A 14,819-nucleotide genomic window follows, 5' to 3' on the forward strand; every position below is an offset into this window, starting at 1 on the left:
ACAGTTAAACATCAATCAATGCAACAGTGACCAAGCGTCTTCAACACGCCCGTTCACATCCCTTCAACTATTCATTTTCCTCAAAAATTCCTAGGTATCTGGTCTCCGCCGGCCACCTGATCAACCAAGCTAGGAAGCACCGTACGGGGCAATCAAAATCAACTAAGCACTCTCGGCCTTGGTCACGCCGTCATACTCTTTTCCACATCGAGTGCCCTTTACGCATCCATGTGGAGGGGGGATATGGTATACGGCACGGCCTAGGATATGGTATACGGCACGGCCTAGCAAGAGCCACGCCGATGCACAAGAAGAAGCCGATCTGAGAATATTTCTAAAAATTACTTGTGCGAATACATGCTCAACGTACATCGGAGCCCATACCACGGCATAGACTACGCTGGGGGCAAATTGATGGGGCATATTCTCGCACCGCCGACCAAGTCAACACACCGAGCAAGGTCAAAGATATCCACAAAGAAGTCAACGACTTAGATAGCCTAGCCGATGCATCCCATCGGCCGCCACACGGGTCTCGGCGTGACAACCGCCGCGGGACACACATCCGCGTACTCATATCCAAGACCCCTCGGCGGCGAGTCAACATTGTCCGCCGGCCTGCCATAGGTCCCTCGGCCGAGGGGTAGATCAGTCTTTCCACCTGCTAGCCACTTGGCCACTTGGCCACTACGTGACAAAAGGTGAAAGTCTATAAATACTCCTCAACCTTCATTGAGGAAAGGATCTCACAATTATAACCTAAATACACTATTCATCTGGTAATATCTCCCTTATCTCTCTACAATACGCATCTAGCCAAGTAACACAGCTTAATCCTTTAAGTTTACTGACTTGAGCGTCGGAGTGAGTACGCTTGGCCCACAGCCAAGCCCTCAGTTCGTTCATTGTTGCAGGAGAGGCCGAGTGGGACGATAGGAGCAAGAAGGATTCAGCTCAAGACATTATTCTACAAGCCACGGGTGGTAACTAATCACTGCTCTGGAATTACACCCGGAACAGGTACAAAGTACCTTATTTGAGTAATTGAAACACAACTGTTACGTATCATTTAAAATGATATTGAAAGGTCCATAAAAATTAGAGGAAAGACAAATTTAAAACCCGTGCAACGCACGGGCACAAAATCTAGTTAATATAATAATAATAATAATGATATCAATAAGAATATAAAATAAGAATAAGAATATTAATATTAAATTGAAATAAACTAATCTGAACTGAACAATTGAACTGAATGGGGCTGAACTGAACAGAATTAAACTTAATGAACTGAATCGAACTAAATTTATTAGAACTGAAATTAAGTTCAAAAGAACATGGCCTTAGAATTGTTAAAATATGACGCGGCACGTAAACTCAACCCACGGTTCATTCGACTCGAACCCAAAATAACCCGTTAATTTAGGGTGGAGTAGTTTGATTAGTTCATCCAAATTGTCGACCAATTACGATAATTCGCGACCAATAACAATTGAAGTGAAAAACCCCCAAAGCCCCCATTTCTATTGCAATTCCATCATATTCCAAATCCTAAAACCCAAAACATACCTAAGGCTTCCGGGCGTTTGCCGCCTCCCGCCGCAACCGCCGCCGCTGCCGCCTCCCGCCGTTCTCCAACAGGTTCCCCTTTTTTCTTGTACTAGCTTCCGCCTCCCAATCCCATGAATCCCCTCTTTTCCTGTAATAAATTATTGGTTGAGAATTGTTATTTAAACTTTTGGATTCGATTTGAAGATTGTTTATCATTTTTGTTAATGCTCGAGTAAATCTAGTCATTTTTTTCAATCCATATATTATTGATTGTTTATCATATTTCGAAACGTATTTTTCGGTACTGTAAGTAGTCATTGCAGGAGTTAATTCATGTGGTAGTGATCATTTTTCGGACAGTTTATCGTCGATGCGTGTTACTGATATTATTAGAGTATCCCTTTTCGGGTTTTGAACATTTGCAATACCTTTGATTAAAATATTCCTCACATGGAATATAAAAGGTAAACAAATGAGTGAGACGGAAGGAGAGTTTGTTTAAAGCTTCCACTGATTGTTACTTGTTGTAAAATTGATAAAATCGGTGAAGTGAATCTCAACTGAGAGAATTGCATTTCTTGTTTTATTTGATATAGTGACAATGTGCTAGTTTGCGATTAGAAGGGTTTTATTACGGTGTTATAAATCTGAAATGATTTGATAATGTAATGTTAATTGCAGAATAGAAAGATGGTGGTGAGAATAAGATTATCAAGGTTTGGGTGCAAGAATAAACCTTCTTACAGAATTATAGCTGCTGATGTTAGGTCTCCTCGTGATGGCAAACATCTTGAAATTCTTGGTCATTATAACCCTCTTCCAGGTCCCTTTTCTCTATTTTCATTTTATTATAATCCTGTATATTGACTACTCAGTTTCGTTCATTTGTTTACCTTTGTTTAAAATAATCTCATAATGGCAGTGACTGATTTTTTTGTTATTGATTGATTTGGTGTATCTAGGTATGGATAACCAAAAGCGAATGGGAATCAATTTTGATCGAATCAAGTAAGTCTCATCACATCTTCTCTTGGTCTTTTTAAGATATCATATTTATTTTAGCTAGTGTTGGAATTGTTTGCAAAAGGGTGTGAAGGTGATTATTCGTTTTAGTCTTAGGTATCAATGAATACAACAACATTACTCCAATGCCCTTTTCGAATGACTCGCTCAAATTGCTAGGTAAAACGGAACCTTATCCTTGTGTTAGCAACGCAAAGAGTCTGTTTTCGAATGACCCAAAATGAAAATTGCATCGAAGGAATAATATTTTCACAATAGAGAAGCACAACCACTTTAGTAAGCGATTTTGCTTTATTCCGTCATAATCTTGAACCAAAGAGTAGTAAGTCTTTGCCTCAATTGGAAATGGAAAATAGTCAAAAGTATCAAGGAATAATTTTCATAAATGTCGAAATGATAAAGTTATGCAAGCTAAAGAGGAGTTAAAGAACAGAGGGGGCAAGAGGATTTTTAGGTGGAATTGTGGAAATCTTTATGGAATGAAGGGAGAAAACCACCAAGTAGAGTTTATAGTCTGCCAGTTCATTAGTACTGGATGTATTGAGGATGTCACAGTAGCTACGAATACAATGATATTTATTAAATTGAAAAGAAAGAAATGAGATCTTGAGAGGAGCGAGTGAGAGCTGATGTGTGGGAGTGTGGGACAATGGCGGTGGTTGAGATGAGCTAGTGGTGCCGGTGGTTTGATTAAGGTGGAGTAGTGGTTGTGAACTTGTGATAGTGGTTAAGGTGTGGCGGTGGATGGTGACTAAAATACACCCCTCCTTAAATCTTTGTTCCCAATTGAAATGGAGCATTTTCTACGAATTGAACGGAGTTACAAGGATTAAACCTGTGACAACTGCCACAACTAGACGAGGTAAGATTCACTCTCATCCAACTGAGCTCAAGGTAAGATATGATATTCAAATGTTTGATTTGTAGTCAAATGTTCAGTTTGGGCTTAAAGTAAGCTTTCTCACTGTTTCAGCTGGTGTTTAGGCCACATCTCCTATTTTCATAGCAGTCAACCTTCCTTTGTTAGCTTCGAAATAATCAGCTTGGAGTTGCTTTAATCTATTTTCCTTCCTTTCCTGCTTTTCCATTTGCATAGATTTCTCCCGTGTGTGCCTTAATCTGACGGTGAAAAAGACCTAACAAGTATAGCACTATTGTTTTCTGAGACAACAATTTGCTGTTTTCTACCTTAGATGTTTACTTGTCAACATTCTCAATTGCTTGGAATGTCTGTTGAACCCACTTTTCAACGATTACTACACCAACTTTTTTGTAATCCTTTATAGTTTGTCTCTCTGTCTTTTGCCTCAGTGGTCTTTTGCCATTTTACGTGTATTTAAACTTTCAGGTGTATATGGTTGCACATTCTTGTCTATCTTTTACTTTTCCTTTGATATTTTAAGTGACCTGAAGATCTCTTATATTAGTAGTAAATATATACTTCGAGTAATTGTTGCAGTTTCAGTTACTGATCTTACAGAAAGTGAACAAGCTTTACTAATTATAGAGAATCTAAAGGAAGACTACTCAACTTCATCATTATTATCTAAATGGTGCTACTATATTCATTCATACTTTGTGTTGTAATTTTAAATGAGGAAGCAAGCAGAGGTTAACTTCCCATGAGATCAATTATCTGATTTGTAAATGTAGAGAAGATTATTTCCCTTACCCAAGGTCAAAAGGCGATCTAGTCGGCCTTTAGATCCAATAGACTGGTGGTCGCTTCTGGTTCCTAGTAATTCATCTGCTGAGAGAGACTGTTGTACTCAATACTCATGGCTTCATTCTAAGAGTCAACTGGAATAGGCTAAGAATTCCAAGTGATAATAAGTTACTGTAGCAGGTATTCATTTTAACCCTGTATTTTGATAGCAAGTTTTCTAGAGGCAGAAGCAAAACATCAGGGCAGGAAAAAGTAGGACATTCGATTCTGATGTGGTCAAATAGTCTGTTTTTAAGAGTTCAGCTGCATCAACTATGGTAACAAAGTGAAGACGTAGGAGTTTGCGATTCAATTGTTTTACTGTATTTCCTTTTGGGTATAAATATTTCTGTTGTTCACTTTCCTTCCGAAAAAACTAAATATGAAAGGTCGTAGTACTAAAGCTCAGTTTCTCGAGGATAGTTCTTAAGATCTGAGCTCACGGAGCATCTTATGTTAATAAATGCACGAATTTGCTCCGTTGTTTTCACTGTTAGTACAAGACCTTTATTGTTAGACCAATAAGATTTTGCATATAGTTGTGGATTTTTTCGAGACTTGTTGTTCAGTTTTTGATCAGATTCTGTAGTAGTAATGTATTTGGTTTTAGGGATGAGTTGGGCATGATGTACGCTCTGGGTTCAAACCCAAACTCATGTCATACATGATATGACGGAGATAATCGATCATATAGTTAGTCTTTTCCTTATTTTTGGCGACATCGTTTAAGTCTTAAATTGCGTCGCACCTAAACTGTCTTTCTGACCTCTGAATCACAGGTACTGGCTTTCTGTTGGGGCACAACCATCTGATCCTGTCGAGCGTCTTCTCTTCCGAGCAGGAATACTACCTCCTCCACCAATGTTGTCGATGGGCCGTAAAGGTGGGCTCCGTGATACCCGCCCGGTGCACCCCATGACTGGACGTCTTGAGACCACAGAAGCAATCCCAAGCAGCTCAGAAACATCTGATGCAAAGGAGGACTCGTAGACTTGGTGTTTAAATCTAGTCCGCAAGTTTTCTCGTTTAGGAAAGGATACTTTGGATGTATTTCCGTTTCTTGTGAACTTTTTTTGGGACTCTACTCGCTGTAGGTCTCCAGGATTTATCCCTTCCTGCTACTCGAAAAAAAAGAAATCTGATGCTTCCGACATTTAGATGCAGTATTAGATTATACGACAACTAGCGCTTCATCATTCGCCGTGTAAGATTTTGTCGACTATTCGTCTTGTAGTTTGCTGAATTTCAAAACCAACTTAATGAATAAGTAATGGTTTTAAGAATGACCATCGATGATTTTGGATTACTCGCTGTGTATGATAATGTCGATAATGTATTGTATTCCGCTTTAATAATTTGAGAGCATTCTGATCATAGCATCATTATGCTAATCAAAAGGAACGCTACCCAGTAAAGACGATGAAGTTCAGGAGGGTATGTAAACAACAAACTTCATTTTACTTTCTCTATAAGAGTTTCCTTAAGACGCCATTTTCCAAAACAATAAGACGGGATTTGAGACCATCTTAGAAAAAAAAAACCACCATAAGCTATAAACACTAGCTAGATCATTATGCTCAAATTTGACCATGAAATGGTCTCAAAATCCCGTATGATTGTTTATGACGAAAATGACCTGTCTGAAACAAGAATTTGCGTAAGACTTTTAAAGTAGATTTTATTTAAATAATACCGAAAATATACACCATATAATGAAATCATCAACATAATTCAACATTTTTACTATCACTTTCACAATACACACCCCTGGAAGCCATCCATCTAGACATCAAGCTGATCAATTTTCTTACTTTCGCTCTTCAACGGAAAATATTCTCCGTCTGACTTCGACAAGTCAAGACAATCGACAAATGAGGAGATGTCGATACTCTCGTGGTGATACGCCTTGCATACAAAGTAGAACATAGTTTGGACAACCAAACAGAAAAGCATTATCACAGGGTTAAACACCAAGCTGATAATTCCGTATAAAATTATCGGTCCGACTCCAAAATTACTATCAATCCCAACTAATTGCTTAGCTAATATGAACATTGGCGAACAACAAATTGATAGTACTAACAACAGAGCAATTGCAGTTCCATAGTTACCTTTAATCAATTGTTTACTCTTTTTCATAGCCTTAAACCCGCTATAATCATCCATTACGGTAATAATATTAGCTAATTGCCAAGATATAGTCATAAAGAGTGCTAAAATTATTCCGAAAACTAGTAATATAATAATCAATATTACTGTTATTTTCTCGAATTGCACTTGATTTTGTTTGCTTAAGAAAAAAACAATGATGGTCGTAACAAAAGTGTACGAGTTTGTTAACAAAACTTGGCATACCATTGTAAACGCTAGTCTTTTCTGAACCTTAAGCGCTACAGTTAGCGCCTTCTGGAAGGTAATTTCCTCGCTATTGTATATACAACTGGCTGAATATACGACAGTGGAAATTGAAAGAAGGGAATACTTAAACGCCATTATTAAGCTAATCGCTTGAACGAGATACAATTTAATCAATCTCGACGAGTATAAATTAATATCCTCGTTCAAGGTAGATGAATAATTGTGAATTTCGTTAGAGATTAACTTGAATGTTGCAATAGTTACTAGCATAAAAACGTTGTAAGGTAAGATGCAGAAAAGAGCTATTTTAGCAAATAGTTTAAGGCGTGAAGAGATTATTTTGATAGATTCCTTCAAGATACCTATGAAACCCATGAATTGAATTTGTTGTTGTTCTTTGTCCATAATTTTGAAATTGTTTATTTTTTTTTTGTTTGAATGGGAAATGATTATTGGTAGAATTTATTTAGTGTGGAATACTACAAAAATTACGTTATGGAGGTATTTATCTTGGAGTCAGCCGTTGACTTGTATAACATTGCTGTTCATAGGTTGGTGAAACACCCACGTAAACTCAGGTTCATTCAGTTCATTCATAATTGAGTAGAGTTATGATCTTTTTGACTTAATTTTAGCTCATTTCAGTTTAACTCAATTTATTTAGTTTAGTTCAATTAAGTTCTGGTTTCATTTAGGTCGGCTTATTTCTTTACAAATTAACTCTTACTTAAACTTCATTAAGTTTAAGCCAGCTCTGTTCATTTCAATTCAGTTTAAGTAAGCTTCATTAAGTTTAGTTCGGTTTAGCTTTTTTCAACTAAAAAGAATACAGCCTTAGTTGGTAATGATTTGAGTTTAAATCTTACATCAATTTTTATAAAACACTATTTTACACAATTGTTAATAATCATACTAAAAGACATTTCACCAATCACCACTTTTTTTTGTCAGTTAGGTGTTTGGTTCACCCAATATAGGTATGAGGTATGGGTTTGAAATGAGCCAAACTCATACCATGTGTTTGTTTGACGTAAATGAAGGTTTCATACCCATACCTCAAACCCATGAGGTATGAGTTTCTTATACCCAGGGAGGGGGGTGGGTATGAGATTGATACCATGGTATGACATTAGAAGTATTAAAAAGTGATGAAAACAATTGTAAAAAAATCTTTTTATATATTTATTTGATTAAATTTTATCTACATGATTTAATATAATAAAAATTATTATTAAAAATATTGTATTATAAAGATTTTTTAGCTTTGATTGATTTTTAACCCCATACTCCCCAAAACTGAACCAAACACAAGGTATGGGGTATCAAGTTCCAACCCGATACCACCCAGGTATGATTCCCGATTCCAAACCCATACCCACGCGTGGACCAAACACCCTAATTCTCATTATACTGAAAATAGATTTTTGAAGCACTTAAGGAAAATTAAAATGGTTTTAAATTGTACATTTAAGTTGTGAAGAGTTAAGAACGATAAACACCTAAGAGGGGGAGGGGGTGAATTAGGTGTACCTTTTAAAAATTTTCTCGTTCACTTGGTTAATGACTAACACAAGTAAGATCTATTAGGTACGAGTTTGAGAAATTTAATGGATTGTAAGTTCACAAACGGTACAGCAGGTCTATGCAACAGTATGATGAACTGTTGCACAGCACTGACAACGAGATAGGTAGATAAAAATGTAAAGGATAAACGAATGTAAAAGTAAATAGACAAACAAGACGATGTTTTAAAAATTGGTTCAGCTTCTACTCCGGAGTCTACGTCCAACCGTTATTTTATTGCTTGTTTAGAAATTTACTCAAACTTAACTAAACCCCTTACAATGAAAATAACTCGCCAACCTACTCCGGTTGCAATTGCTTGAAGGCTTGAAGCTACTCCGCTTCAAGACTTTCCCTTGCTCAAGGCTACTCCGCTTCAAAACTTAAAGTTCTATCTCAACGGTTTACAGAGTCAGAATCTCAGTGGTTCACTTAAGAACATGGAGATTACAATTAAGACCTAAACACGAGAATCATTGAACATATTCTTTATCCAACAGTGAAGCGAACTGATACTTGGAGATTTTAGAGCTTTGAAAAACAAGTGAAGACTTTTGAAAACAGAAAACGGTTTTGCAAATATTTGAAGAACAAAGCTTAAAATGCTGAAATGATTTTGCAAATGTTTTACAAAGAGTGTTCTGAAAAGTCTTAGCAATAAATGATAAATGAGATGGCTATTTATAGAAGGGAGAAGTGTGTAAGAGAAGGATCTTTAACACTTCTACACTCTAATGTCCATGGGTTTGTAAGTTGTTTATCATTTAAAAATAAAGAGAAACAATCAGGTTGCAAGGCTCAAGGCAGCTGCATTTTTCCAAAGCAAAGAGTGTTTCCCATAAAATTTATGGGAACTCACAATTTCGCCCAAAATGAAAAAAGCAAAAGACCCATTTTTAGCATGAAAATCAACTTGCATTAATAGGATTGGCAATTTGGCATCTTTAATTTGGCTTGGAAGAATATCCTTTTTATTCTCAATTGTTCTTCAGATCTGGAAAAATGGTATCCTTTTGAAAACCATAAAACCTTTTGAAAGATTTTAAACACTTGTGAATTTTTCCGAAAATTCTCCATACGTTAGTACCAGAAACCCTGGTGCAACAGTCACTGGAACTGTTGTATGGTTTTGCAATCACTTATGCTTAAAGATGATATGTTTAACTACCTCGTTTACAACATTCATTCTAGGCAATGAGATTTCTTGTCTTGCCTTCATCTTGATCATCTTGTTACTTTGATTAGCTTGTGAACTCTTTGATTGATCATCAATAACTTCAATTTTTCTAAACAATTTAACTAAGAGGCAAACAATTAAATAACAAATGAAACTTGACATCATCAACCAAATGTGTTCTAACAAATTTCCCCTTTGATGATGACAAGTTTTAAATATGTGTTAAGTTCCCCCTAAGCCCATGGTGAGTCGGTCTTTGAACCATATTCAATAAGACATCAAATAAACATGACATGATCAAGGTGAATGAGGGTCAACATGCTTATCCTAAGTAGAACATCTAATCATTAGCTAAGACATTTCCACGTTGTACGTTAGCCTAAGAGTCATTGAATGGACATAAACACATAATTAATATACTTCCCCCTCTTGACATCATCAAAAGAAGGATGAAAACATGTTCAAGTAGTACAAGATAAACCACCAGCAAATTGTTCGAGAAAAACTTAAAAACAGTTCACTAATTGCATGAGATTTTAAGACAAAGAGCCAAAAGGGTTAGGAAGGCAATTTGGGCAAAAGATGGTTCGTTCATCATCATTGGGAACATTTCTTCCAAGGATTTTGACACGCTCTATGAGATATTCATTGATGGTTTTGAGCGCAACAACTTACTTCTTAAGGGTCTCATTATTGACAGCAAGCCTAGTCAGAATGGTCAAAAGCTTGTCTAACTTCGCATTTACCGGACCCATTGTAACAGTTGATCCAACTGTTGCACCAGACGGCCGCTTTGGGATTTGATCCTCATTTTCTTTTGGCAATGGGTTTGGGTTTTGTGTTTGGTTTGAGATGAGATTCAACAAGTGCTTCATCACCATCACCAAAAAGTTCAGTCATTTTTCTTTTGGATTTGGATTTGGGGGTTTTCGGTAAAGAGGGGATGAAGACCATCATCAAGTACCTTGTCATAATTGTTTGGTTCATCAATTTGTTCATCATTTAGGATGAACTCATCTTCATGCATGACCTCCTTTTCTGATTTTTCGATTGGAGTATCCATATTTTCAGCAACATCATCATTTTTCCCACCTTCGGTTTCCTTTTCGTTTTCAACACTTTTTTTTTTTTTTTTTTTTTCCCTCACTCACTTCATCTTTCTCCTTTCCTTTTTCTTTTTCGACATCAACTTTCTTTTCAACAATACTTTCAGCTTCTTTTTCTTTCTCAACATCATCAACATTCTCCTTTTCTTTTCCTTTTTCGACAACAACCACTTCTTCAAAAACATCTTCAACGATCACTTTCTCTTTGTTGATTTCACTTGCCAATTCATTAAGTGTAAGCTTATCTTTCTCAGAATCAATATCGACATTAGAGTCCAACATCATTGAAATTTGGGGACTCCTCTTTAATCCACCACGACCTCGCCCTTTGCATGTCATGGTTTTCTTTTATGCAACAGTGGACTTGACTGTTGCAGACTTGGTAGGGGACGGTTGGGTTTTGTCGGATTTTTGGATATATGCAGCGGATTTGGTGGCCATTTTTTTTTTTTAATTTGGCAATGTATTCTGGGTTGAAGGAGTTAATGGGAAGGTCGGTTGGCTTAGTGAGGGCGTGGGTAATGAGCGCTAGTTGAGTGTAAGAGTGAAGAATTGATGCTCAAAAAGTGGGCTAGATGGAGGAATTATCTTGATTTGAAATAAGGTGAAGTTGAGAGGCTCAATGAAATAATTCACATGCAAGTGCAAGATTTTAATTAAAATTCTCGGTCCATTTTGCATGTTGGAGATTTTGACATTTTAAAACTTTAGACATGTACATCCCTTTTTCTAGTCAATCATATAGGAAAAATAAATTCATTAGAGTCACATATCATCCAACAAACCAATTTCCAACCGAAGTTTTACGAATTGTTCTCTTTCCAACGGTTTTGTAAAAATGTCCGCAATTTGATTTTCTGTTTTACAAAAGTTAAGACTAATTGTTCCTTTTTCGAATTGATCACGTAAGAAATGATGCCTAATTTCAATATGTTTAGTACGTGAATGTTGTATTGGGTTCTTTAAAATGTTAATTGCACTAGTATTATCGCAAAATATCGGAGTTGTTTCGAAGATCATACCATAGTTGTGCAATTGTTGACGAACCCAAATGATTTGTGTGCAACAGAGCGCTGCACTGTTGTATTCACTTTCAGCCGTGGACAATGATACCGTGTTTTGCTTCTTGGATGCCCAAGTGGTTAAACAAGGGCTCATGAATGTAGCAATTCCGGATGTGCTTTTTCTGTCCACCGTGCTGCCCGCGTAATCCGCATCATAGAATCCTACAAGATCAAGTTCGTAATGAGATGGATACCAAAGATGCAAGTCTTGTGTTCCAATCAAATACTTAAAAATCCGTTTGACGGTTTTAAAGTGTGATTCCTTAGGATTTGATTGGAAACAAGCACACAAACATACGCTAAATTGAATGTCGGGTCGACTAGCGGTTAAATAAAGCAATGAACCAATCATACCTCGATACACCATTTTACTAACACTCTTACCATTTTGGTCTTGATCAAGTTTAATGTTAGATAACATTGGTGTAGCAACGGGTTTGACATTAGTCAACCCAAACTTATTTCCTTCAAATACTTTTGTTTATGGATCATGGTGCCTTGTTCACTTTGTTTGATTTGGAGACCAAGGAAAAATCCTAGTTCTCCCATCATACTCATTTCAAATTCAGAGTTTATTAGATCCGAAAAGTATTTGTAAAGAACTTCACTTGTTGCATTAAAAATAATGTCATCAACATACATTTGCACAAGCAACAGTTCATCGCACTGTGACTTGATAAATAATGTTTTATCAACCGAACCACGATTAAATCCATTTTCCAATAAAAACTTTGAAAGCCTATCATACCAAGCTCTAGGAGCCTGTTTTAAACCATAAAATGCTTTATCAAGTTTATAGACATGGTTAGGAAAAACATTATCTATGAAGCCCAGTGGTTGTTCAACAAAAACTTCTTCATTTAGATAACCATTTAGGAAAGCGGTTTTTACATCCATTTGAAAAAGTTTAATACCATGATGTGATGCAAAAGCTATGAGTATTCGTATGGCCTCAAGCCTAGCTACCGATGCAAAGGTTTCATCATAATCGATTCCCTCTTGTTGGTTATAACCTTGCACCACTAATCTAACTTTATTCCTTACGATTTCTCCACTATCATCAAGCTTATTGCGGAAGACCCATCTAGTACTAATTACAGTACGATTAGATGGTCTAGAGACAAGATGTCATACCTCATTCCTCTTGAATTGATCTAGCTCCTCTTGCATGGTCGTCACCCAACATGAGTCATTAAGAGTAATGGTGATGTGGCTAGGTTTGATTTGTGAGAGGTAGGCATTGTAGGCACAAAAGTTTTGGAGGATGACCTGGTTTTTACTCCTGATTCAAGGTCACTAGTCTGATTTGTGGGAGGATAGGAGCTTTGGCGTTTCCATTTTCTTGGAACAATGGTGTTGGAGGCTTCATTTGTTTCATTTGGTTCTGATGCAACAGTTGCAGTGACTGTTGCATGAGGGTGATTTTGTGAGGGTGATTGTGGATCAGTTTCTATTTGAGTAGTGAATGGTTCACTACCATCCTCATTCCCCCTGGATGAGTTAACTCTATTTAAAGATGGGGAATGGTTAGTTCCCCCTGAATTTTGGCCAGCTTCTTCATGCAACAGAGGCTCTGACTGTTGCACAACTTCCTCAACCTCTTCCACTATGTCCATGTCATGACAAATCATTCCAATGTCGAAATCATCATCCTTCTCTTCATCATCAGCCTGTTCATTAGACATAAAAAGACTAGATTCGTCAAATATTACATGAACGCTTTATTCCATTTTCATAGTCCTTTTGTTGTAAACTTTGTAAGCTTTACTATGACTAGAATAACCAACAAATACTCCTTCATCACTACGAGCATCAAATTTACCTAGGTTGTTTTTGCCATTGTTGTGAACAAAGCATTTAATACCAAAGCATTTTAAAGGTGAGATGTTAGACTTTCTTCCTCGTAGTAATTCATAAGGTGTTTCGTTAATTATTTTCCTAATCATTACTCGGTTGTAGATGTAACAAGATGTTTACGGCCTCGGCCCAAAAGTTCTTTGGTACTTTAGAGCTATGATCATAGTCCTAGCCATCTTTTCAAGAGTTCGATTCATTCGTTCCACAACCCTATTTTGTTGAGGGGTTCTTGCGGCCGAAAATTTATGGCTAATACCACGATCATTACAATAGTCCTCAAATGATGAATTCTCAAATTCGGTTCCATGGTCGGATCTTAAGGATGTAAGTTTTAGACCAAATTTGTTTTGAACCATTTTTCCCAAATTAATAATTCATCAAATGCTTGGTCTTTGGAACTTAAGAAAAGTAGCCAAACATATCTTGAAAGGTCATCTACAATCACACAAATATAGCGACTTTCACCCTTGCTAACAATACGCATGGGTCCCCATAAATCAATGTGAACAAGTTCAAGGACATGAGAAGTGCTAACACAATTTTTGGATTTAAAGGAGCATTTAACTTGTTTACCTCTAACACAATCATCACAAAGTGATTTAAACTCAAATTTCATGTTAGGCATGCCATCTACTAGGTCAAGTTTCTTGAAAGTATTAAGGGTTTTAGCATTAACATGACCCAACCTTTTATGCCAAAGCTAAGGGTTATTTTTGTGAACACTCATACATGATAAAGTTTGACCCGACAATGAGCATAGGTTAGTCATGTACACATCTTTGACACGCTTACCTTCAAGAATTAACTCTCTAGTTTTACCATCAAGTATTCTACATATACTAGCATGAAATTCAACAATGTTACCTCAATCACACAATTGTGAAATGCTTAGAAGATTGTGTTTCAAACCTTTGACAAGCAACACTTTGTCGACACATAGTGACTTTGACTTACCAACTTTTCCAATACCAATGATTTCACCTCGTTTGTTGTCACCAAAAGTCACCATGCCACCTTTATAGGCTTCTAGCGAGAGGAATTGGTTTTCTTCTCCCATCATGTGACGAGAGCATCCACTATCTAAGTACCAATTGCTGCTGCCTCCCACTAATGCCTATACAAGATCAAACAGTTAGTTTGGGAACCCAAACAAGTTTGGGTCCCTTCTTGACACTAGCTTGTTTCACCAAGTCTTTCTTGATCCATAACTTTTTAGCTAATTTAGTGTTCTTTTCTAGGTCACGTTTTTTCTTTTCACAATTGTTAAGCTCATGACCAGTATTACCACAGTAGTTGCAAATAACAAAATCAGGAAGTCCAACGTACTTTTGTCTTCTAAAATCAGTTTTGCTTGGGTCCTGGTTTCGGATGCAACAGTGCGTGCTACTGTTGCATTTGAAACCAAGTTCAGCATT

At 36.8% G+C, this 14,819-nt stretch overlaps 2 protein-coding genes across 3 annotated transcripts; one reads left to right on the forward strand and one right to left on the reverse strand.

Moving 5' to 3' along the window:
• The first annotated feature begins 1,463 nt into the window (after positions 1-1,463).
• On the forward strand, positions 1,464-5,585 carry LOC141599260 (small ribosomal subunit protein bS16m/bS16c). Of its 2 annotated transcripts, none has more exons than XM_074419230.1 (4): positions 1,464-1,641; positions 2,233-2,374; positions 2,514-2,559; positions 5,059-5,585. In XM_074419230.1, the coding sequence occupies exons 2-4, from the start codon at positions 2,242-2,244 to the stop codon at positions 5,267-5,269; spliced, it is 390 nt and encodes a 129-aa protein (XP_074275331.1). In that variant the 5' UTR covers positions 1,464-1,641; positions 2,233-2,241; the 3' UTR covers positions 5,270-5,585. The 2 variants fall into 2 exon arrangements, with proteins under 2 accessions (XP_074275331.1, XP_074275332.1); XM_074419231.1 differs by having other exon boundaries at positions 1,481-1,641; positions 2,238-2,374.
• A 476-nt stretch (positions 5,586-6,061) lies between these two features.
• Positions 6,062-6,772, reverse strand: LOC141600654 (uncharacterized). The gene has a single exon (XM_074420898.1). It carries the CDS (start codon positions 6,770-6,772, stop codon positions 6,062-6,064), a length of 711 nt encoding a protein of 236 aa, XP_074276999.1.
• Between the last annotated feature and the right edge of the window lie 8,047 nt (positions 6,773-14,819).

Source organism: Silene latifolia, chromosome 9, assembly GCF_048544455.1.
Source record: "Silene latifolia isolate original U9 population chromosome 9, ASM4854445v1, whole genome shotgun sequence".
Lineage (NCBI taxonomy): Eukaryota > Viridiplantae > Streptophyta > Magnoliopsida > Caryophyllales > Caryophyllaceae > Silene > Silene latifolia.